This window comes from Seriola lalandi, unplaced genomic scaffold (assembly GCF_002814215.2).
Source record: "Seriola lalandi dorsalis isolate HSWRI2012SDOR001 ecotype SW California unplaced genomic scaffold, Sedor1 jcf7180002054850, whole genome shotgun sequence".
NCBI lineage: Eukaryota > Metazoa > Chordata > Actinopteri > Carangiformes > Carangidae > Seriola > Seriola lalandi.
In genome coordinates this window covers 168,022-194,109 of record NW_019525403.1, presented here as the reverse complement: position 1 = coordinate 194,109, position 26,088 = coordinate 168,022, and the positions used below count along the sequence as shown (strand labels likewise).

Sequence of the window (26,088 nt, the reverse complement as noted above, 5' to 3'; positions counted from 1 at the left end):
TTTCAGTGCTGGAAGATGGATTATGGGACAATGGGCCCCTGGGCATAGCCATGTAAAAGGCCCCCCACATCTGTTAAATAGGAGAAAGACCCCCCAGACTGATAGAGACCACACATTTGTTTTGCATCTTTTTGTGGTCTTTCTTGTCTTTTGTGTCTTAGTCGTTTTGCATTTCCTCACAATCATTTTGTGCCTCTGCAGTTCTACATCTTTCTATGGTTGTTTTACCTCTGTGTGGTTATTTTGCATCTCTGTATGGTTGTTTCGTATGTATTACGGTCATTGTTCATCTCTTTGATATTGTTTTGTGTTTTTGTGGTTATTTTGTGTCTCTTTGTGGGTTGTTTTGCATCTCTTTTGGGTCAAATTGAGTTTTTGTGGTCATTTTGTGTTCGTTTCGTGTGTCTTTGTAGTAATTGTGCATCTCTTCATGGTCGTTTTGTGTTTTTGTGGTCATTTCACATCTCTGTGTGGTTGTTCTACATCTCTGTGCAATTATTTGCATAACTTTGTAGTTTTCTTAAGGCTTTTTGTAGTTCTTTGAGCAGTTTTATGTTTTGCAGGTGAATCCCAGGAGCCCCTGCGCTTTTGCCCGGTACACCCGTTCTATCCATCTATCTATTGCTGGAAGACGGATAAAACGACAGCTGCTGGCACCTCTCAGTTCTCATTATCCTGAAGGAAGAGAAGGATGGAGGAGACTAGTGTTGTGCAACCTTGCCTTACCCTTACGTCAACAACTCGGCACCGCCTCAGCTCGAACACGATTGGACGAGCTTAACCGTGCGCAGCGTTCTGATTGGCTCTTCGCGGCGTCACTCTACGCGGCTCTGTTTCCTGGTTGTCGCTGTCAAACCCAGGCAACGGCTCAGATAACAGCCGATGTCCTCAGTCGCCGCCCTGCATCGCTCCGAGCGAGGTTCATTCAGCCACAAAACAAGAAATCCTGTAAGTGGGAATGTCTGTTGTATCACCCTTTGTTTTTTTGGAGTTTTTAAAACCCATGTTAGGAATATTTAACCCTGTGTTTTTTGGCAGAGAGCCAAAAAAAGCGGAGCAACATCTGCAAGTTTCTCCTTGCTAGTGTCAGTGAAATAATAACCTCTTCTCCTCAGTTGTAGCGAAGGACACGCCAAGTTAATGTGTATGATTATTTTATTTAAAATGGTGAAAACAGTTAAATGATCCCTGTAACGTTGGCCCTTCCTGTCTTCTTTTCATAACGTAAAGAGCTTATTCGTGACTGTTAAGACGAAGCTCGTTGTTGGTTTTCCTCAAAGACCAAACTGAGCTGACATTTTAATCCACAGCAAGATGTCAGTGTAAAATGCCAGCGACTTCCTCTTGTGTGGTGATAGACAACGGAGCAATATAGCAATACATCGACCTGGCATCATAAACCCATGTGACGTTAATACCGCCTGTTGTTAAATGTCTGTTACATCAATATTACAAACAGGGCTCCCGATCTGCATCAGGAAATACATTTTAAAAATGCAAAAATTCAAAGGAGCTTCACCATGTGTTTCTTCGAAAACCAGCCTATATAAAAGGCAGGAACCCCCCCCCCTTCCTTCCTTCCCCTGCTGACTCATAATGAGTCTGCAGGCCGTTGTAAAGTGAAATTTGGGTTGTTAGTTCCCAGTGTGTGAATGAGGAGGAGCGTGTCCCAGCATCATCATCAGGAGGAAGAGTTACACTTTTTGGTTATGTCAGTCCTTTATTAGTGTTTCAATGTCACTCATAACTCCTGTGGCTCAGTCGGCTAAACTACACCCATCAGCAAAGTCCTGTCAGAAGGGTTCCTCAGGGCTAATTATTGTCATATTTGGCCTTTATAGTGTTCAGTAATGAGCAGCCTGTGAAAGGGTGTGAAGGCCCATGGTATGCCAGTCAGTGTTGGAGTGCAATACACAATGCAGGGGCTGGGTATGGGTTGAAACAGTTCAATTATAGTGCTGAGTATGCCAAAAGTAAACTAGAAATGTAAATAAAAAGCTCTTTTCATTTAACAATAGGTGTTGTTTTTGCCTGAATATAACAGTCTAAAACTAGGGCTTTGTATTGAGCCTTTGTTACTGATGGAAATTTGTAATGCGTAGTATTGAAAACATTTAAACATAAGTAACCTTGTTCACTTAATCTTTGATTTGATATTTCCTCATTTGAATGACAAATGTAGCCAATTTTATACTGTTTAGTATAAGTACTTGTTTATATTACTTAGAATGAGTAATGTACTTAGGGATGCAACTAATCGTTCACCCTAGACTAAAAAAATTTAGATTTGAACCAGGAACTAACTAGTCACAGAATAAATAAACAAGATTACAACTCTTACCAAATATTTAGGTTCAGCTTTTGGCACTTGGCAGTTGTTTACAGCGCGTGCCGTGGTCACATTTTGGTTGCTCACAACAAACTCACTGAGGTTTGATATTTAGTGCTGGCAGAGGGGAATATTTCATATTATTAACCCATATTTTGATTTGATTATTTCTAATTCGGGTCTTTACTCTTCTTAGTCAGAATACAGTAGCTCCTGAAACACATTTTCAACCATAAAGGGACATGGAAGCTCTTCTAGAAACCCTTTGTCACAGTTGCACAGAGAGAGAGCGAGAGAGAGAGAGAGAGAGAAAGCTATAATTATTTGAGTCCTATGGTCATATAGTGTAGCTCACAGCTTTAGCACCTAACATATCCAGTTGTGCCACGATAAATGACACAGTGCACTTTCAGGTCTGTAGAGAGTTTGCTTTAACGTCTTTACAACAAGCAATAAAAGAGACTGTTTTTGCTAAACCGAGATAAGTAAATGTTTGCTTTTAGATTGGCTTGTACAGTTAGCGACCCACAATCCTAATGTACTTTTTCTTTTTGTCATTTAGTCATACTTTGTCTATTTTATGCCAATTTTAAGGCATATGATTGTTGCAGTTTAAGAGTTGTATAAAGTGACAAACAATTTATAATTTGGCCAAAAGTTGGCAGAAGGAATATGATGCTGATTTTTGGTGCTAATATTGGCTGACGCAATAGCATCCTACTTGTAATAGGTCATTTGTTAGACCAAACTGGTTATTGACATTTGTGCCATCTGTAGCCGTGTTTTATTAAAATGCATTAGAATCTGCTTTGGCATATCCCACTCCCTGGAAACCTTTAGTCAAAGTGCATTACGGTGAGAATGCAAATACTTTTTTGGGCCGCCCCTGGTGGGAATTGAAGCCCTCCATCCCGCCAGGCCAGTCTGGTATCATGTTCTGCTCATTATGGAACACAGGGTCATTAAGAAAATGTGGAAACAGTATCCTAGCAGTTGCTTAATACTAAACTGAAAACATGTTATTATACTATTTTTTAATCTTCATTTCAGACAAGATATGGGTGATACTGCATTTTGCCCTTTTAATATAATTCGGCTACTTGGAAACCTCTCCAAAGAATGTGAAGACACAATTTTTATTATGATATTGAGAAAGAATCTGTATGACTGTAGTAACTGTGTATAATGTTGATTGGTCACATCAGGCTGAAACCCGATCAGCTTCATAAGGTCAGTATTGGCCCTGATACCAATCCAGCAGGTTGGATCGATGCAGGTCTAATCTTTTATTTTCTTAAGTTTCCTGTTTTACAGCAACTATGAAAACCAAATATTTTGTGCATAATTAGATATTTATCACAATATGCATGCATTGCACACATCAGTTAATTATCAAAGCATAGTTAATTTTATTATTGATTAACATGGCGGTTAGTGTTATCAATTAATCAATTTGTCTGATCATGTGGTGTTTTAAATGTCAGAAATAACAACAAATGATCATCACAGGCTACCAGAGGGAATGTGGTGTCCTTTAGGTTCTTCTTCTGACAAATTGTTAAAAAAGTGTCAATTTTCTAATGATGGGACACAAAAACTTTGAAATTATTTTGCAAGAAAATATAGCAAACATTTAATGGTTCACTGAGTTTCTCTGAGTAATGAAAGTTTCTCTTCTTAATTTGTGTCACAGGTGATATGAGCAGGTGGTATAAACAGACATCAGCACACGCTGACAGCATTCCTCAACCTCTCCACTTCTTCTTCACGTGAACTTTTGTCCTACCGTTGCAGCACCCCCCCCCCCCCCCCTGCAGACAGTGCTCCCTCCCATCAGCTTGCATGCCTCCTACACATGATCACCTGCCATGTCACAGCCTTATAACCCGGGTGTCCCTGCTCTGTCTCCTCACTGCACTTTACTGTCTCTGCAGGGCCAATGGCGTTCAGGAAGGCTCTGAAGAAAACGGCGATCATAGGGGGCGGGGCGGTCGCCACGGTTTTTGGCCTCTCACACCTAATAGAGTACAGGAAGACGCAGGTCAGTTGATGAAAGATGTGACCTCTTGAGTTTGTGTGCCTGAGTCATTCCAGCAAATGTTTGCTTTGTTTCTTGTTGTATGAATCCAGTTTGAATAGTGGCCTCCTGTATATGCTGATTCAGACAGCCGTTAAAGACTGTATACCTCTAGATTATGGGCATGAATAGTCTTCTGCAAATTTGTAGGGAGGGGCTGCTTTAGGGCATGTCCTATCTAGATTTTGGAATGTGTTTGCCTTTTGCAGGAGGGACCAGTTGACTTGAAAGCCTGCACTGGATTGTAAACAGCTTAGTACCAGCAGCTTTTTTCCATTGTCGTTAAACACATCCACAAACACCCAAATGTTTCTCTTCTGCTTAAAGGTGCGATATGTGAAATGTCTTATATTAACTGGGGAACTGAGGAACCTTGAGCTTGTTCTGTCACCAGTGTTAGACTGTTGAAACTCCTCCTACATCATTTTGTAGATAGATATGTGTATGGTAAATTTGAAGCTATGCAGGCGGCTAACTTAGCTTAGCATAGAGACTGCAGCTAGCCTGGCACTGGTTTAGGGTGACAAAATCTTCCTACCAGCATCTGGATGTTAGTGGTAGCTTCATTTATACTGTAAATACATGAGTTCTGTCAATCTTATTTAACTCTCAACAAGAATTCAAACAAGTTTCTCTCACAGGTTGGTTTCCTTGCCAACACAGACACACATCACCTAGCTCTAAGCCAAATTCATTTTGTCTGTTAAACTGTGTAGTGAACACTGAGAATGCCAGACCTGAGGTTAAGAACCATGTTTTTTCTCCCAATTCTGAAGCATTTAAAATAAATGTACGTATTCTGTGGAGCTGCAGGTCTTGACAACTCTTAGAAACCAGAAATTTCATTTCCAAAAGTCTGATATATATATATATATATTTAGTCTAGCCTGTTGTACAGAGACAGTAATGTTAATGTAAAACTTTAAATCTTTTTAATCTGATTTTAGAGAAAACTGAACACTGGGAAATCCCCAGTACCACTGTTCCTGAACTCTGACCTTATACAAAATTCATGTGTGAACCTTAAATAAATATGTCACTTTTTATTTGGTTCATCCATTCATCCATTCAACCATTCACTCACCCATTTTCTGCTGCTTTTCCAGTTCCTTAATTAATGATTAAGGAATTAAGGATATTGCACACAGCTTATTTAAAATAAAAGTCAATAAATTCATGCACTTTGTATATTTAAATTTGGTCAGTATGATTGTGAAGTAGATATCAAATCACATTCTATGTGGTATTGACAAGGTCTTTAAAGTCAGTGTAACTTGGTAAACCCTGTAAATACCTGTATATTACAGGTTTTGTGCCACATTTACACTTTTAAACCCTTTCACTCTTAAACAACCAGAGTATTCAGATGGAGCACATCTCCAAGTAATGAGCAGCTTCTTGACAGCGTATGTGAACGACACCAAAATCCTGAGGAATGAGAAAAATTCAAACAGTTAGAGAACAACAGACAAAGTTTTACTGGTAGTCGAGGTCTGATGTTAGCGTCTCGCCTCATGACTGGTGACACTGGGAGCACTGGTCTTCACGAACACATAAGTAACCACACGTCTTGGCTTCATTTGAGATGGACAAGCAGCTGTGTTTCCTCCTGACCTCTGACCTGACGTAGGCCTATTTTAGGCATGCCGCACCACTACATACCAGACTTTATGTGACTGTACAACCTAATGTGAACTCTGTTTTGTGTCCCGGCCCGATATTGTCTTCTCTTGCCCATCGTCGTCCTCTCAACCAAGCATGGATTGGTAAGCAAGAAGTCGACCCTGATGAAATATAATTATTTTCACAATAGTTTGTAATCATGCATGCGTCTAATCCCAGTAATTGCAATGCTGATGAGAAGAATGTCCATCTTGTCTCCTTTAGCAAGGGCATATGGGTTGGAGAAGATTTCAAGGCAGCGGCCGATTGGCTATTAGCATGGGCTTTGCTGTGCCATTCACTGACTTAACTTGATTACGAGAGGCACGCTGGGTCTTAATTCTGTGGCAGTGTTTGTCTGTACGCATCATCAAAAATAGACAATGATTATATCATCGTCTTGTTTGCGGTTGCAGGCCTAAATTACAAATGCCTGCTACCATTTGCAAGTCAAATGCCACGCTGGCTTCAAAGCAGCTTGATGCAATCATTTAACCTGAGCTGCTAAGTAGAAAAATGAATAAATATTTCATTAGAAGTGAAATCCCACATCCTTGTATCAGAGTGGAGCTGTGTTTTTTATTTTTTATTGTAGTTGTGATTATTTCTTTAAATTAATTATTTTGCTAATCAAACAATGGGTGTAAATGATGCTCAAAGACTGGAATTTGATTTATTTGGTGGGTTTTGCAAAGTTGAGCAGCATGTTGCAGCAGGTAGTAACCCTTAGCAAACTTTGCTTTGCTACTAATCACAGCAAGAATATGTTTTTGTTTTTTTTTTATCTTTTAGCAACACCTCACTTGGAAACTAAAGGTGAATGAGACATTATAAGCACATTACAATCTCACTTTCTGCCAAGAAAACCAGATCAAGTAAAAGTCCTGCTAAATATATTTAAAGTATAAAAACTACAAATTTAGCAGCTGTTATATTATTAAATATTATATTCCTTTATTATTACTGATCTGCCACTGTGTACGCAGCATTTATCATGTTGTAGCTGTTAGAGTTAAAGCTAGAATTAACTACTGTATTTCTTATTGTTGCTGTCCAATAAAGCAAAAAAATATATATTTTAAAGATCAGAAATGTTTGTTTCTATTATGTGTTTACATATTAAAATTCAGCCAGTTAGAAATTAGTAATATCATGACATCATTCTGTCCAAATCATAACAGTCTCCACTTGTGAGTGATGCATCACTCCATCATTATAACGGTAATAATTGCATTTCTAGTCATCATGCTTCTGTACATATATTACGTTCCATCCATTACAACACAATAATGCATATTATATGGAAGCATACAACCTATGTCATCACGCAGTCACACCAAATCCATAATGTATGAAAATGATTGCAAGTCATTATATCACGTTTTTTTTATGAGGTGATTATAACGCAAGAATAAAGCATAAACACATTACACTGTGAATGTGTATGCAGTGTGCTTATAATGTTTCAAAATGCACCTCAAGGAAAGTGTTGCTATATTTGTTTTAAAGAATTTAAAATAGAGTTTAACATAGAGTTTAACCTAGAAACCTATTTCACACAATTTAGGGAATTCAGAGTCATGAAAACTACTCATTGTGTTTGTGTTGGTGTGTGTGTGTGTGGGTGTGTGTGTCTGTGTGTCTGTGTCACATCCAGGCTCAGTTAGCCCACGTGGCAGCAGAGGCAGAGCTGAAGGTTCCGTATGCGGACGAGCTTCCGTCCCGGCAGGCCCAGCTCACGGCGCTGAAAACCACAGAGGAGTTTGATGTTCTGGTTGTTGGAGGAGGGGCCACGGGTGCAGGATGTGCCTTAGACGCTGTCACACGCAGTAAGCTCACTGTCAGCAGCTCCTATCTGCTTTCCAGTACATCAATCCCCTGGGATGTAACAGGTTTCAAGCTCTGTAATTGTCCTTATTGGGTTATGATTGAAGGAGGGGAAACGCCTCACAGGCTGGTAACAGTTTATAATGTTGTATAATGGTCTCGCTCTTAGCTGGTACTAAAAATACCCTTAAGAAATTAGGTCAATTATAATCAAGTTAATTGTTATTATACAGCAAATATCTGAGGTCAAAATTAATAATGAAATACTCTGTTTGTTTGCGTAGGAGTGGACCACAGTTTATTGCTTTTACATGAATTTACATTTGATTTTACATAGTCACATAAAGCATCATGGGACAGCATCCTTATTGTGATTCCACCCGCAACAGTATTGTAGCTCTGAGTGATAAAAATACACTCATCTAGGTTACCTTCAAAGCACAGTGAGCAGTTGTGTGTGGAATCTTTTGCATCAGGTTTCTCCTCTCAGGCTACTTTAATTCCTCCCTAACCATCTGACTGGTGCTGGGAGCTGCGGCTACTGGGCAGGAAAACTACCCCCCCCCCCCTGTTTTGAGGTTGAAATGAACATTACAAATTTTAAATTTACAGGCGCCCATTGTACATTTTTCTTAATTTATTTTTTGTGTTTTGTTGTTTAAGACCAATAGAGCATCACTATATCATGGCTTCAGCTCTTTTTCAGTGAAACTAAATGTAATTTTCAGTCACTTATGGAAGCTGTATCGACCAGTTTCATTATAATAAGTTAATTGCGAGGTTGATATAAATAAATGTCCTGCTGGAGAGTTTATTATATTTTTGTCTGGTGTGCCACACTTCTGAAACTGAAGGCTTTTAAGACGTTTTAGTATAGTGTAGTAGAAAACTATACAAGTGTATTAGTAAGTGGTTAAGTGACTCATCATGTATGATTTTCATCAGACCTCAAGACTGCCCTCGTAGAGAGAAGCGACTTCTCTTCGGGGACAAGCAGCCGGAGCACCAAGCTAATCCACGGTGGAGTCCGCTATCTCCAGAAGGCCATCATGCAGCTGGACTACGAACAGGTTCCTCTTCATCTTTTTACTCTTCGTCTTCATCTCAACGTGTCGCTGTTCTTCCTCCCATCATCTTGTTACTGTCATTCTCCGTCTGAAACAGTACATGATGGTGAAAGAGGCCCTCCACGAGCGAGCCAACCTCTTGGAAATTGCGCCGCACTTATCCGCGCCGCTACCCATCATGCTTCCTGTTTACAAGTAAGTGACAGACAGAAAGATGCCACAAGAGCACGGGCAGCACAAACACACAGGTGATAATTGTCCTGTTAGCGTAAAGCTTTTCACTGAAGAAGATTTAAGTGCCATTTCATTTCTGTTTGTTCTGGCTTTCGATGACTTAAAATTATAATGTATTTCAGTTTGTATCTGATTTTAATGACTGTGTTAATTACCAAGATGGTGGCAGCTGCCTTACTACTGGGCAGGGATCAAGATGTACGACCTGGTGGCTGGGATTCAGTGCCTGAAAAGCAGCTACGTCCTCAGTAAGACCAAGGCCTTGGAGCTGTTCCCCATGCTGAAGAAGGACAAGCTGGTGGGAGCGATCGTCTACTACGACGGTGAGTCAGTTCTCCCTCGTTTAACACCCGCTTTGCTTGAATTTGGATGTTTTCACATAGACTCCACCATGTGTGGACAGTAATCTCTTTCTTTGTTGAGTCATTACTTTTCTCTTTATTTTCTGTAAACATGAAAAAAGCAGCTGAGTCAGTCTTGCTGTTTCCCCTTCTTGTTCCTAAGTACAGGCTTTGAATTAAATCAGCCAGTGATGGATTGATGAAAGTGACTATGAACCTTGAGAGCATAATGGTTTAAAGTAGAGCTGTGTAAGGGGAAGGAGCCTCTCTGTGCTGAGCAAATGTAATGACATAAACGATCTTGAAAACCCTGTGAAAACATGGTTTTAAAATGCCTCAATGTCCCTGTGAAAATATGACTTTTTGAAATTTTTGAAAATATGCCATTCCTGTAACGCGGAGTCAAGGCCTCCTAAAGGGTGTCACAAGACAGGGCCGAAGGTCAGGAGATGTTTAAAGACATAGAAGATGATCAAAAACATATTAGTTCACCTGACTTGTCTCTAATTATTACTTTTGTTCCACTGAAATACAAAAAGATGAAAAATTCAGACATTACTTTGTTTTAAACCTTTGATATTGACTCATGATATTTTCAGAAAATTCAGTTGTCTGTTTTTCCATAACTCAACCTGTACTGAGCTAAACACGGTGTGGTCTCTCTTTTGTGGGAAAACTTGTTGTTGTAGTTTGACAACTGCACAATTAGCATCCACAAAGCAGCGCACAGCCTGTACAGCAATGCAAAATTAAAAGAGCCTGTGTCTGAATAACTTGTCATATTATAGAAATAGTGCAGGATTTGTGTGATGAAACCAAACAGGAGATTAAAGATTCTCTGTTAGAACAGGCCTCAGATGTAAATCCCGCCTGTGGCGTTCTCATGTCCACTGGTCCCTGGCGAAATGTGTTGACAGGCTGGTAGGATGCCCTCTGCTCCCTGTGGCAGTAAAGGTTGCGTGTTCCCTGGATGGGCGCGGAGGAGAGCCAAACATATGCTGAGTGTCCAGCTGAGCGTGAGGAGATTCATGCCTCCGGGCATTGTTTCCTTTCCACCACTGAAAATAACAACTTTGTGTCTGCGGGTGATGGGTCTGTTACTGTAGGCTTCAATGAGTAGCAGCTCGTCCCGTCCAATCACAACAGGTAGCTGTTTTATTGTTAGATATGATGCTTTTAATTACTCTTATTTATGGTTTTCAACAGTTTGGCAAAATGTTACAGCACATTAAATATGAAGTTTCATTTTTAAAACCAAAACAAACGTCCTTTTTCTCTCCAAATTATATTTTATAACTGGATTTACTGCAGCCTGGAAAAAGGACAGAGCATTTTCTTGGTGCAAAGCAGCATATGTTTGATTTCCACCTCCTCCTCCTCCTCCTCCCACTCCCTACCATCATCTGCTCTGAGGGGGGACAGGGCTGGGATGGTGCAGGGGTGGGGCGTCTTTTCTCCAATTACGCCGTCTGGAACAATCACGCCCGTGACATTTCGAAATCTGACCTTCTCTCCCGGCGGTGTAAAGCGCAGAGGAGCGACGCCGTCGTCGGTCGGACCAGCTGAGCAACAGCTATTTCTCCCGCTGTCTTGGTTACCGCCGCTCCTGCTGCCACCAACAACAGCAGAGACTCTTTTTATTCTCACAAACACAGGACAGCGTATGTGTGGGCCTAATCCTCTCGTTCTGAATAAGCTGGGTGCTATATTTGTTTATATGCTCCCAGCCCTCTGGAAATGCATCTACAGTGGTTTGTTACCAGTGCATTTCCTGGGGTGTTTCTAATATTTTGCCCCCCCCTCATGTATATAAATAGGAAGGACAAAAAGTGAGAAGTGCTTTATTATAATGTAATCCAGTACCACCTTTAACATGCATGTTGAACAAAGGTATTTGGCATGAAATGGGAAATAAATACAGTGTAAAAATATTGAATTACTTCATACTAAGAGGTTCAGCACCTGTAGTAAAATGAGCTGTGCATATTTGATACTTGAATAAAGTGCCTGCTGTATATCTGTCATTTTAAAGTGATCCTGGCTTCCTGTATAGTCGGTCCAGTGTTGTTTGAGTTTACCTCTGCTTTTGTCTTACAGAAAATGGTTTAGGAAACAAAGCTTGTTTTTACTTTTGCACACATTTTAAGTCAGTCTGGGTAAGAAATCCGGCTCACGGAAACTGCCTGTAAACACAACACCCTGCAGACAATAAGCGTACACAACGCTGCTGGAGGATTAGAAAAATAGGTTGTACAATAGGAGACAGATTCCTTACAGGAGCCAGAAGGAAGAAAAACAAAATCTCCCTTTCTGGAGGTTTTCAGAGACAATAGACGAGAACAGGATTGGCCACAACTATAAGAAAGTGAAAAAATGATTAAACAAATTATCTTATTAATTTTACTTTCAATATGGCTAGAACCCTCTCTCTCTCTCTCTCTCTCTCTCTCTCTCTCTCTCTCTCTCTCACTTCTTCTCTGTCCCCCGCAGGCCAGCACAATGACGCGCGAATGAACCTCGCCATCGCTGTCACCGCCGCCCGCTACGGCGCCGCCATCGCCAACTACACTGAGGTGGTTCACCTGCTGAAGACAAAAGACCCGCAGACGGGCAAGGAGAAGGTGTGCGGCGCCCGCTGCCGGGACGTCATCACAGGTGAGGCGCGCAGTCTTTGCACAATTTTTAAATGCCCTAATGCTCTAAAGTTTGGTTTTATTTTCATATAAAAGCGTCCGCGAGTCCTTGAACCAGTCATCAGAGAGACTGGAGAATCCACTTTGAAGTGTGATTAGGTCAGATTTGAAAGGTCAGTAGATATCATTAAAGAGTTAAAGAGAAGTCTGACTGGCTGTCATTTCAAAGGGGTGAAATAATTAATTAAGTACGTTTCAAATGTTACTGTGTCGCATGGAAATGATACGAAGGAAAAAGTGCTCTTGCTTCAAATGTTTCAGGTAACACATTTGGCTTCTTCTTCTGAGTGTTAAATGTAAACTGTAAGATGCTGTTCTGTTTGACTGAGATCTATTTTTCACTGGAACACCAAACACACTTGACTCCTCCCTCTCTGTAACAGGACAGGAGTTTGACGTGAAGGCCAAGTGTGTGATCAACGCCACCGGACCCTTCACAGACTCACTGAGGAAGATGGACAACCAGGAAACCTCAAACATCTGCCAACCCAGCGCCGGTGTTCACATCGTCATGCCAGGTTACTACAGGTACGACGCAACGCCGTCACACAGTCCCTGCTTTCAAACTTTCAAACATTTACTCCTGCTATTTCAAATGCATGAACTTGTAAATATTTATTCCTCTGTGTTTTCTCATCCCTCTTTGTAAATACTAATCTGGCTAAACTATCATCTGACCTATACCTACATGCATAAGACATTCTTCCCTGGTTAAGACACAGCAGAGCAGTAGAGTGGTTTTGTTGAAGTCGGGGGTTTTAAAGTTCATCGAAGCTTATTGAGCGAAACCCGAGGGAGCGCGAGCCCTTTGAACAGCGGCAGAAATGCCAACCACCTAATTCTCTTCCTTCCTTTCTCTCGTATTCCTCCTGCCGCTATCTGCCACCCCCCCTCCCCCCTCCCCCTGCATTTTCTCTTATTTTCTTCCTCTCTAACTCCTCACCTCCTCATTTGTTCTCCACCTTTTCTTTTTTCAGCTCTTCCTCTTCCTCTTCCTCTTCCTCCTCCTCCTCCCAAGTCTTGATTCTTCTCTCAGACACAAATGCAGTAAATTAGACAGGAAAATAAAATCGTCATAGCAGCCACACTCATGAGACAGTAACAATAATAAAGTATTTGTTTTCATAATGAATCCTCTTTTTGTTGTTTCTGTTCCACAGTCCTGACAACATGGGGCTGCTCGACCCGGCCACAAGCGATGGACGTGTCATCTTCTTCCTGCCCTGGGAGAAGATGACCATCGCCGGCACGACCGACACCCCCACCAGTGTCACGGCTCACCCAATCCCGGGGGAGGACGACATCAACTTCATCCTGAGGGAGGTTCGGAACTACCTCAGCCCTGACGTGGAAGGTACAGGAGTTTTCTCTTGTGTGTTTTGAAGAGCACGCTGTCTAACTGACTCCATTACCCAGACATCACCTGGCCGGTTCAAGTTTCTTATGGTTGCTGTTGCCATAGTGACAGTAGACAGCCATGCTAACTGCTCCCAACGGTCCTGAAACACGTTTCACTGGATGGTTTTTGTATGTTTTGAGAAATATGCAGAACAGCAAGTCAAAAAGCAAACATGTAGAAAGTTAAACAAAGTTTATTTGTATACCCAAAGATCACATGTGATGTCTCAGTGCTGCTATATGATCATAACAGTCCCAACCGAACAAGTTCTCAAAGACAAGAAAAAGCTCCTCACAAAAAGCTCAGGATATAGTGGAAACATGGAAGGAAAGAGAGGAGAGAGAGATTTGTGTTTTTATTTTATTATTTTTATCGTCACAGATTAACAACTCTTAGTCCTTTAAGCTACTTTTTTGTTTGTGTATCATTCGCATGTTATGTGATTAAAACCAAACCATATGAAACCAGTAGCAACAATAACCCACCTATTGTAAAGTAAGAAATATAGAAAAAGGAACACAAAAATACAATCTACAACAATGAGATTCATTTAAAATATAATGGAGATTGTAATAGGTCCCATTCGAGGATAAATATATGAATATATTGTATGATACAACTTCTACAGAAGGCCACTCATGTGTACAGAAAGTAAAACCTTTTCATCTTAGCTTAAGAAATGTTTTTTTAACAATTTATGTCTGGTTCATAGTGTTTGAGTGTTTCGGTTCGTCTTTGTCCTACAGAGTGAATGTGACTGTGTGTGTGTCTGTGTGGCTTGTGTGCAGTGCGCCGAGGAGACGTGTTGGCAGCGTGGAGCGGCATCCGTCCCCTGGTGACCGACCCCAACTCCAAAGACACTCAGTCCATCTGCAGGAACCACATTGTCAGCACCAGTGAAAGCGGAATGGTCACCATCGCAGGTCAGTTCAACTTTGTCTTTGTCTTGAATTTCTGAAAATTTTGATGATTATCATCTTTTGCGGGGCTGCGCGGTGGTGCAGTGGTTAGCGCTGTCGCCTCACAGCAAGAAGGTTCCGGGTTCGAGTCCCGTCTCTCCAGGTACTCCGGCTTCCTCCCACAGTCCAAAGACATGCAAAATGGGGACTAGGCTAATTGGATACTCTAAATTGACCATAAGTGTGGCTGTGAGTGTGAATGGTTGTCTGTCTCTATGTGTTTGCCCTGCGATGGACTGGCGACCTGTCCAGGGTGTACCCCGCCTCTCGCCCGAAAAGATGCTGGGATAGACTCCAGCCCCCCCGCGACCCTACTAGAGGATAAGCGGTAGAAAAAAATTATCTTTTGCATCGATGCACAATTTTGTCTACGTCCAGGTGGGAAGTGGACGACCTACAGATCCATGGCTGAAGAGACTCTGGACGCAGCAATCAAAGCCCACGGCCTCTCTGCTGAGACCTGCAAGACCGTTGGTCTGATGCTGGAGGGGGCGAAGGGCTGGACGCCCACCCTCTACATCCGCCTGGTGCAGGACTACGGCCTGGAGATCGAGGTAAGAAACATAAAGAATAGCAGAAGGTGGATGAGTGTATGGAGTAGTATGTACACTTGGGTTTTGTGACGTGAGTTTAAATCGTACCAATAATCTCACCTCAGTGGGTGGAGCCAGAGAACCACAGGTTTTCTGGGTAAATAGAATTCATCAGAGAGATTTTGGTTTGTTAATGTAGGTCAGAGAGAGACAGAGAGTTTAATAAGACAATCAAAATTATTATCAGTCTCAAAAAAACTGATGATTTTAGGAGGAGTTGCATGTCTGAGCTATTTTTTTGACAAATGACAGTTTATCTCTAATATAATTTATCTTCTGTCCCTTCACACAGCGTAGTAACTACAAGTTTAGGTTTTGGTCTCTGCACAGGCACAGTTGTACCACCCTCACTGTGACAGTCAGAGTTCAGGATGCTGCACAGTGTTTCATAAAATAACCTTCAATCAAACACCTCAATTAATTATTTCTTTCATCGCTGCTCTGCTCCTACAACAGTTTACCGTACTAAAACATCTCAGCACGGCGACGCGTAGAAGAGACGAGACCTTTAACTACCTGCTGTACACAAGACCAGATACACACATACACATACATTCATCTACTAACAACCCTCGCTCACTCAGACACACTCGCTGTCTTCTTCTTCTTCAGCAGCTGCAGCGGCAGTGGAGTTGACATTAAAGGTGCTGCTGTAACAAAGCTGACATTTCCACTACACAAAAGACTGGACACACGATGAAACGCACTGTATGCTCAACAATTTATCAGTGGCATTAAGTAAGGGCACATTGATTTACATCAGCTACATGCCATCTTTCCAATAATTAGCCTGAGCGTTTTCATTAAGTCCAATAGGACATTGTTTCATGAAGAAAAAGTACTTGTGCCTACGATATACTTACTCCTCATTAGAGGCGTTCTGCACCGGCTCTGCTGTTCTCTCATATCTCCCTAAAAGGTCACTGTTGATATTTGGACGGCGTTTGCCCTTTCCACATGATCGGCGAGCCGACGATCTGAATGGCAAATAGACCCCTTGTGTTCTGTAAACATGTGACACCTCATTGACAAAGTGGCGCAAACGTTTATCGCTTAACTCCGAAGAGGTGAAATCGATGGTCAGGATCTTCCACGACAAACGTCTAATTTCTGTGTTGTGGAAGCGACGGCTTAAAGACAACTCACTACTCACTACACTCTGACTGTGATAATAAAAGAAAGATCAAGATGTTACTGTTATGTGTGTATTTTATATTTACTGTGTATTGTACAATTGACAATATAAAAGCATCCAAACAGCTGTGGAATATTTCTAAAATTTGTTTTGTTTGGAGATTTTTTTACATTAAATTTTTTTCTCTGTGCACAGGTAGCACAGCACCTGGCCTCCACGTACGGTGCGAAGGCGTTTGACGTGGCAAAGATGGCTCAGGTCACCGGGCAGAGATGGCCAATCGTAGGGAAAAGACTGGTGTCCGAGTTCCCGTACATCGAGAGCGAGGTAAAGCGGGATTTCATGCAAACAAATAATAGTCTAATAGTGTGTCTCCATGCTTTTTTTTGTTTCATGTGAGTACGTGTCTTTCTCCACAGGTGCTATATGCGATTAAGGAGTACGCCTGCACCGCCATTGACGTCATCGCCCGACGAACACGCCTGGGCTTCCTGAACGTGCAGGCCGCAGACGAATCGCTCCCGCGCATCGTCCAGATCATGGGGAAAGAGCTGGACTGGAGTCAGGAGAAGAGGACGGTAGGATTTTACAACTACAGCTAATTTGACGATTACTCGATGAGACGGGAAGTTTTCACATCCGTGTGCATGAAGACTGAAGTGTTTTACGCAGCGGAAAACCGCATGTAAAACCAAAGTACTGCAGAATAACCCAGAAATATTTCTTCATGTTTCTCAACAATATGTGAAAAAATCTTCCAACTGCAGGAATAAGTTTAATACATGTTCCTGTTTTTATTAAAGTTAGTAAAGTCTCTATCACCCAAAACCAACCAACCATATATGCCACGCTTAGGTGGACTCTTTTATATATTTATTTATCTGTTTTTAAGAACTCTCATTGAGGGGCTTTCAGATAACAGGAGCAGAAAAGGTCATGGAGAGACAGATGGCTAAGTAGATATATTTATAAATCCCAAAATCGTGAATTTGTCTGTCGCCCACTTCCAGGACGGACAGACATGAAACAGGTGGTGCATGTACGGAGTCGACAGACGTAGCAGTAACAGGTGTAAATGTAATACGGAGTATATGTTAGCTGTGATAAGTTAATAAGAGTTTGTTTAATAATTAAGTAACAAATCGGCAAATATTTGAATAATCAATTCACCATTTCAGACTTTTATCAAGAAAAAATGTTGCTGCTTCTCTTTGTCATAACAGTAAATGAAATATCTTTGGGGGGCTGGTTGGACAAAACAAGTCCTCTCATTGAATTCTGGGAAACTGAGGTGGGCGTTATCAAACTAGTTTGTGACATTTCCAAGACTAAAGTTTTCTAATAATCGTTAGTTGCAGCTGTAAACGATGAATAGCAACAACTCGTGGGCATTTTAAATAACAGATGTGGGTATTGTCTCCGTTTGTGTTTTTAAAGCTTTAGAGAACATTTTGACAATGTGTCGACAAACAAGACTGTAAAACTATAACTGTGTATTCCTCTGTTTCTATGTTTTACTGTAAATATTTAGTCACTATGAACATGTTTTTTTTTACTGTGTAACCATGGTAACCCTGACAACAGAAGCGCTCTTGGTTACATTTGGTATGATTGAAGATAAAATGACTATGAACAGTGGAGGGGATTCAGTTCACACACTCTCTCTCTGTGCTAACGTGAAATCCAGGCGGAGCTCGAAGCGGCGAGGAAGTTTTTGTACCAGGAAATGGGCTACAGGTCTCGCTCTGAGCAGCTGACGAAGACGTCCGATATCAACTTAGACTACCAGGAAGTAGTAAGGTAATTATCTGCCGTCTGTTGAAAGTGGAATTTCTCTTGGTGTGTTTGCCCCCGGCCTCTGTGATCCAGGTAAAAGAAGTGAATGTGTCATCTGAGTCACCCTCAGCTATTGCTTATTGTGTGTACACTAAGAACACCCCGCAGCGAGATTTTCTGCCAAACTTTCACCTTTGGATTCAGTCGTTATTGTCGTAGATAAGTTGCCAATAAAAAGTTGCAAATGTGAAGAAAACAACAAAGCTAAATTTGAAACCGTGTGACTTTAGCTAAAAGTCATGTGTTTGTTTGTTTGTTCTTTGTCATGATTCATTTCTCTAGTGATCACACCAGTTAAAGCAGGAGAATTTCAGAATCAGTTCAGTTTGTTCTGCAGATATTGCAGATATAGAACAGATATTAAATCAGCCTTAAATTAGATAAGGACTGTTGTGTTATGTCAGAGTGAATAACTGCTCATCTGTTGACAGATACAAGAAACGTTTCCATAAGTTCGATAAAGAGAGCAAAGGATTCATCACCACTGTTGACGTCCAGCAAGTTTTGGACGTGAGTTTTCCTTCATCACCTGTCCTCCATCTTTCTGTCCGTCTGTCTTTTATCTTTTCACACCCGTCTTTCATTGTAATATTATTGATCCCTGGTCTTGTTTTTCTTCTCTGCAGAGCATCAATGTCCACATTGATGAAAATGCGCTCCATGAAATCCTTAATGAGGTGGACCTCAACAAGAACGGACAAGTTGAAATTGATGAATTCCTGCAGGTACATCACACACAGACGGGAGAGGGAACAAATAACTGCGCATATTCACATCAGCAGATACAAAACTGCTGTGCCTTTTTCACACTGATAAAGCTTATGAAGGTGCTTCACTAGTACCTAAAGGAGTAAATCTCATATTACTTCCAATCAAGTAAAGAAAATATGTAACGTTTATAATTTTGGTAAATATTATTATTATTATGTTGCTATTTTAAAGCGTCCTCGTTCTTCTGCAGCAGCTAGATATTTGAAAACTTGTCTATGGAACGATCCAAAGGGAGAAATCTTTAACTTTCAATCATAAATAAAAAGTTAGAATTTAAAGTACTTACGTCCGTGGAAAGAGGAACAAAATAAAATCAAATTTAAAGTGCGGTGATATGAGATATTTATAAAATGCTGCTGATTAGAGAGAAAAAAAACAGGAAACATAAACAAGGTATCGTCTCACTTCGTTCATCCTTTAACACACTAGTGGAACAGCTTCTATTCCTGGGGTCCACAGGATAAAATTAAATTAATAAATCGTTGCAAGTAGTGCAATTAATATTAAAAATATATTATTTTCACTATTGAGTTTATAATTCAAGTGAAAACTCTGCTGCTCACTGATATTTCAACCTGTTTCCAGTAGAAATTGACGTGTTATTATCAGGAATGATCAAGAAACGAACTCGTGAAGTTGCTGCAACAGATTTAAAAGAATCGTGGAAGATAAAAACAACAAACGCTGATCCCAAAACTGACCTTAGAGGTAACATCTTTCTGAGTGTGTTGTGGTGTGAGTGTGTGCAGCTTCATCTGATGAGAAGGACTATTAATACCTAACACCTCTCTCAGTGTGTGGCCCGCTCACACCGGCACAACAGACAGGACCAAGGACATGAAGGCTGGATAATAGAAGCTCAGGGGACCTGGCATTGACTTTTTTCAGTACAGCCACATTTTCCGTCTTCAATCGTCTGCCTTGTCTTGTGATGAAATTATGGTGAAATTTGGCTTAAAAGGATTTTTATATACATCTTTTATCCCGGTAGATATTCATTCACAATGTCAGGAAACGGCAGCTTGAAAAGCAACAAAATGTCAAAGATTTTCTGTTGTTTTCAGATTGATAATAATATTAATTATTATTATTACATTTTCCTCTTTATACATGCTGTAATGTTTTATCTGGTCATTAAATCTGAAGCACAAATTATCCTGTCGTAAAAAAAGAAAAAAGAAAAAAAAGACTGTTGTCCACCTGAGACGTGAGAACAGTGAACATCCGTCCCTGCACACAGAAGGTGTGAAGTCTAAACCAGCAGGTTTCAGCAGATGAAGCTAATGAGAGAAGAGAATCTCTGTCAGCGGCTCGTGTAATGAGGTGAAGTGTGTCCGGAGCTCCGGCGGCTGTCTGCTGCTGAATTACTTCCTCAGAGTCATTAAAGGAGAGTTTGACGACAGTCGATGATTTAGTCTTCATTAGTGGTTTCTCTGCTCACCGAGGAAACAGGCTCATGGCCGAACCAGAGTGTAAACACCCTCGAACCAGATCCCTCATTGTTGAGACCGTCTGAGTAAAAACCTGATGCATGTCGTGTGTTTTATGATGCTCACTGTCCTCGTTTGTTTCTGTTTGTGTGTACACCTGACCTGCACGTGGATGATTTAGGGACAACAAACAGGTAGTGTAGCACTGATGGGGAACCAGTACTGTAACCCCGGGGTGTCCTAAAAGGCTGACCTGAGAAGGGCTTCCTCTCACATTAACAACAAAGTTACACAATTCTTCCCTTCAGCCTGTAAATCTGAAGGGAAAACTGAAGGGAAAAATTCTGTCAAAACAGACTAAAAACTGAAGAAGTGTTAAAGCTGCACTAGGTAACTTCTTGCATTGGTAGTTAAAGATGAGTCTAGTGATATTCTGATTTTAAAATATATAAATATAAATCCATGAAAAGATTAAAACCAACAACAAATTGATCCAATTAACAACCACTGTCTAAAATAAATCTTATTCCTGTTTCCAAAAAGCATTAAACACACATGTTCCTTCCTCACCATGACACACACTTTATTTTTTAATAAAACTGGTTTTGGTTTGATTTTATTCTGTAATCAAACAACCTTCACATAACACACTTTTCCCACACACCCACCAATCAAAGCAACATAAAACAGACATCCCAGAAACGTGAAGTAATAACACCGGTATCGGTTTGCAGATATCCTCAAATATGAACTCTGAGAGAAACTGCGTAACAACGAGTTTCTTTCTGCTGGGATTTTGGAGATGATTTCATGCCAGAATCTAATTTGGTCAAATATATTTGGCACATTTAAAGGGCTGCATCTCTCTTTGCCGCACCGCTGGCTGATGTCATTTTCACGTAGAAAACAAAACAAAACAAAACCAAACGAATCAAACCTAGTTCAGCAGCTTTAACACATGAAGAACACGGTTGGTGTTGGTTTCATGTTCTCTCTAACTGCAGGATGCGAAGGTGATCGGACAACTCTGAAGTTTGATTGTGGTCGTACACTTCATTATTTCTACCTGAGGAAAGGAGCTGGTTTGTCAAGTTAACCTTTCCCGCTGTTGTCCCCAATGCTCTGCATTGTTCCCAAACATCAGCTCTAATTGGACGGTAGATAGACACGCCCAGGTAGATTAAGACCCGCCCAGGTAGATAAAGACACGCCCAGGTAGATTAAGACCCGCCCAGGTAGATAAAGACATGCCCAGGTAGATTAAGACATACCCAGGTAGATTAAGACATGCCCAGGTAGATAAATCGAGATTCGTTACACTTAAAAGAACTTCTTCGCACAGCGCTACTAGCCAGCATCTACCAATAGCCTGCAAGTGAGGCGTTTAGGGAACATCGTTAAATTGTAGCTACAGAAAATAACCTTGGTTACACTCTCCCCGTCTAAACTACATGAGTCTGAACATCGGTCACACACCGCACCAGCTGAGTATATTTTCGAAGCACTGCTCTGTCTACCATGTCCTCCGCTCTTTCCTCTGCAGCTGATGTGCGCCGTGAAGAAGGGACAAGTGTCGGACAGCCGCCTGGCCATCCTGATGAAAACAGCGGAGGAGACTCTGGATAAGAGAGGGCCGGTGACAGTGGACCGGAGCGGGGGCGGAGTGTGAGCCGGAGACGAGGAGGACTTCAGGGACGTGGGGCTCCTGCTCCTTTAAATGTGGTAATGACAAAAAAAAAAAAAAAAAAAAAGGGTCTCATGCAAATAGCGCTATTTGAATGACAATGTTGCAATCAAGCATGCGGCGGGATGAATTTGGCCAAATCAAGTGTAGACCAGCGACACTCCTGAGTGTTTTTATGGTGAAATTGTATCTAATGACTGAGATTAGTTGGTCATGATGTCAGATCTGTTTGTTTGCGCGTCATGTCCTCGAGTGATTGGGTCTCGACATCCGGTGCCTCTTATTTTACACAGCACACAATAGATCTGTTTTATACTGTCTTCTAAACAAATGTTTTAATTATGGCTCTCACACTTTTCATTTTTTAACATTATCGACACTGATTGTTGTGAAACACTGTCCTCATGCAGCTTCTTCAGACGGCAGCTGAGCTTGTGGTCATGCTTTGTTTTACAGGTTTATCATTTCCTAATAATTACCCAGATTTGTTTTTTGGAAGGAACTTTGTAATTTGGTTCCAATTATAGAGAAAATAGAGACAGTGTTGACATGACCTGGAGCGTCTTTTCAACCTCGTCTCCTGGAAATATTCAACCATCGTTTCTCCAAATGCTGAATGTTAAACGCTTAAGGCAGAAGTAACCGTAAATCAAGCGCTGATGGCTTTTATGAATATGCATGTCATCGGTTGTAGACGTAATTTTGTAATTAGACCTACAGTGCGAATGGTAAACAGCATACGCGGCGTCAAATAAATAGGAAAGAGAAGATGTGGAAACTGAAAACGTCAGGATTTTGGCTCGTCAGACGGAGACGATGAAAAGAGCACTTAAGGTTTTTAGCTGGTGAACTTCCTCTTAAGAAATAATGCACCTGTAAAATAAAGCCTCACAGAACTTCAGTGTGTTGTGTCTGCTCTTAGCATGTGATAAGCTCCAGTCAGGTAATATTTAATAGGTCTTAAAGCACTCTGAGATGTTTCTGAAATCCCTCTGCATCTTCATGTCGACTACTTCTTCCATCGGTTGCACTACTAGCAAAACTGCTAATACTGAGGTTTACACAACAAGGTTTCCAGCTTTAGCATTACTGTTGGAGGATGTTGTTCTTTTACATCACTGCTGTTGTTCTGTTCTTTCTATATATATATTTTTAAGAATTATTTATTCCTTTTTCTTGGTGTCGCTTCAACCATTTATAAACAAAACTAAAGAGATTATAGATTTAAGTGATTCAGAAAAAAAATGGATTTTAAAAGGATTTTATTAGTGGAATTGCACGCTACATGTTAACCTTATTCTCTTAATAATGTAAAGCACAATCTTTATTTTTACTACGTGTATTTGAAGTGCAGTTTATGATTTTATTTGATCTGAGAAGCTGTATTAACGCACATCCAGTCTGTGAGATGTCGGCAGACTGATATATAATCCTGCATGCTGTTAGCTGATGTTTTCATTGTTTATGTGTCAGAAATAAGACGTTTCATAGCATGTTTTTATCTTCAGCGTTTGGTGGATGGGAGGCGATGCACTGTGTGAATGTATGACATGTGCCTTGACGTGCCTAAGCTGTTCACAAACACTCCATGTTCAACAAATACAGGAAATAATGTTGAGAATGTTAAGATATTTATATTGTTTATAACGTTTATTATAGAAAGAATAGTATTGAAACTGCATTGTATGTTAATATGTGTAAGAACAGAGGCCTGTTGTGAAGGATGAGTTTTAATTGGGTGTGTAACTTAAAAGGGGAACTCATTTTGAAGGGCTGAGTATTAAAAACGAATAAAATGTTGTTTTTATTCTATGATCAGACTGTTCCAGTTTTAAATCAACAGCAACATTCAAATCAGGATCTGATCAAACCTCAGAGTCCTGATGAAGCAGGTTAGGATGAAGTTTGATTTTAATTGTTGCTAATTTAGTCGTGATTTAATGTTACTGAGAAAATGTTTTCAGAGGCTTTTAGAAGTTTGAATGAGAAGAAAAAACATTTTTTATTGTCCTGGAAGTTTTACCCGACAAGGCGCCTCGTTGGCCAATCGCATATGTTCAAGTGTCCGGTCCAGGAATTTCTACTGTTGACTTTGCAATTGTTGCAAATAAAGATGAAACAATTACAACAGTGATAATTCTCCAGAGTTGTTTCATCTTGTCTGCAGCCAGGTTTCCATCCAAATTAAAACAAATTTCCAGAAAAAACTGTTAAAAAAATAAAATAAAAAATGAATGTGAGTTTCTATCCATTAGTGGTTAATGGGTGCCATTAAACCAGAGCGGAAGTAGTCGTAGAAGTAGTGCAACAGGATCATGTCATTAAAAGAGTGTTAGTCAAAGCTCTAACGATTGAAAACAAAGTGGAAACATGTTGGAAATATGACATTTACCTCGCGTGGTTTTAACGCCAGACTTTTTCTGTCTAAGTAAAGTGTTAAAAAAGTGAGAAATAAAAACCCTTTATGTGTTTGACGAAGTTTCTTTTGTACTTTAAGTTTAGAAAAGTGATTTCAGAAAAGGGAACAGACTAGCAGCCTGTCCACCCTCTCTCCTCCCCGCTACAGGCCTCTGTTCAAGGATTTTATTGTGAAAGAAGTGTGTGTATGCTGACTGTGCTTCCTCTTTGCCTTCATATTATGATTTATATTCATCAATAACTGCAGGTGTTGGGATTATTTTCATGCAGTAAACTCAATCATTCCATACTTTCTCTCCTTGTGTACCAAACACTGTACCTGTTATTGAAGTGTGTGTATCAGTGTGCGGTCACATGGGGGTTGGACTACAATACCTCCACACTGAGGACCCTTCAAACTGCCAACGCCGGCCCGTCAACAATAGCTCATGGGCAGCACGACTGTAAACCCTGATGTTTGATTGTCTTCTTATGGATGAAATTACAGCTTCATCCAGGCTCAAAGAGAATCATGTTCCTCGTTCTTTTTTCTTTTCCACCACAACTGTTAGAAAACTATGAGTCTGTCTTTAGGTAAAAAAAAAAAAAAGAAACAAAAAGAAACAAAGCAATTATCTAATTAAATGTATCTGGTTGCTTTCACAGCTTTGTGTGGTTTTTGTGTTTCTTGTGAACATCATTCAAAGCTGGCGTCACGACAGCAGAGAGAAGTGATGCGACAGCCTGTGAACGGGACAGGAAAGATGGTTTCTTTTTCTCTTTATTCATTTTTAATGTCATAACCTTATTCTCATTATAACAATAACTTAAGTTGATGTTTGAAGTCCATTCTTGTTTATCAGAAACAGTAGTTAAAAGCAAAATGAGTTAAATTTTTTATTTTGTATCTGAGCCCTTCAAGGATTTCTCCTGCATGTTGGCTGAAGAAGAAAATGTAATCTACAACTGACTGACATCTGCTGAAGATGTGATCGAAAGCTCCAGAACGCCTACTACATGGACCTTGTGGTCAACTGGTATGTCAACCTGTTCTGGAAGCATCTCCCGCCTCACTGCTGACCTCTGTTGTTTAACAAGGCCACTGTAAATATCTTGTGGATATTTTTAGTCCTCCCAGTTTATCTTTATATAATGATGGAGGTGGAGTTCACAAGGATTTAGTTTCCTGTTAAATGTTGCTATTCTGTCTGTGATTGTAAAACATCGGGTTAGGTTGCACCCGGCCAAAACATCCTCACTCAGGTTGGTTCTCACAAGGATAGAAGCACACTAACACACACACACACACACACACACACACACTGGATTTCATCCCTGCAAACTGGGTGAAAAACATCCTTTTCTCCCTAAAGGTCAGAGTGAGATTTGAATGACAGCTTTAAGTCCTGGGCTCATATTACAGCAAAGACGTGCGTGGAGCGCTGCCTTCCTGGGAAAGGCCGGGAGAACAGGGAAGCAATTAATTGTAATGAATAATGGGACAAATCTGGCCGGCATATGACCGCTAATGCTCTTTTTTATTCTCTGGAGGATTAGGACGGCGATGCCAGCCACGCTGAGGTGTCTGCCTGCACTCTTAATTGAAAAGTGAAAGGAAGATGGAGGGGGTGGGGTTGGGGTTGGGGTTGGGGTG

The 26,088-nt window shown here is 40.7% G+C and overlaps 1 protein-coding gene across 2 annotated transcripts; it reads left to right on the top strand.

The window, feature by feature from the left end:
* Nucleotides 1-838: 838 nt before the first annotated feature.
* Nucleotides 839-25,099, top strand: LOC111670330 (glycerol-3-phosphate dehydrogenase 2 (mitochondrial)). Of its 2 annotated transcripts, XM_023427003.2 has the most exons (17): nt 839-948; nt 4,264-4,370; nt 7,726-7,897; nt 8,841-8,965; nt 9,060-9,157; nt 9,356-9,519; nt 12,028-12,192; nt 12,614-12,758; nt 13,391-13,584; nt 14,418-14,552; nt 14,967-15,142; nt 16,512-16,643; nt 16,736-16,894; nt 18,004-18,116; nt 18,584-18,662; nt 18,779-18,877; nt 21,897-25,099. In XM_023427003.2, the coding sequence occupies exons 2-17, from the start codon at nt 4,269-4,271 to the stop codon at nt 22,020-22,022; spliced, it is 2,184 nt and encodes a 727-aa protein (XP_023282771.1). In that variant the 5' UTR covers nt 839-948; nt 4,264-4,268; the 3' UTR covers nt 22,023-25,099. The 2 variants fall into 2 exon arrangements, with proteins under 2 accessions (XP_023282771.1, XP_087035637.1); XM_087179511.1 differs by lacking the exons at nt 839-948; nt 4,264-4,370 and adding an exon at nt 4,401-6,172.
* Nucleotides 25,100-26,088: the final 989 nt, after the last annotated feature.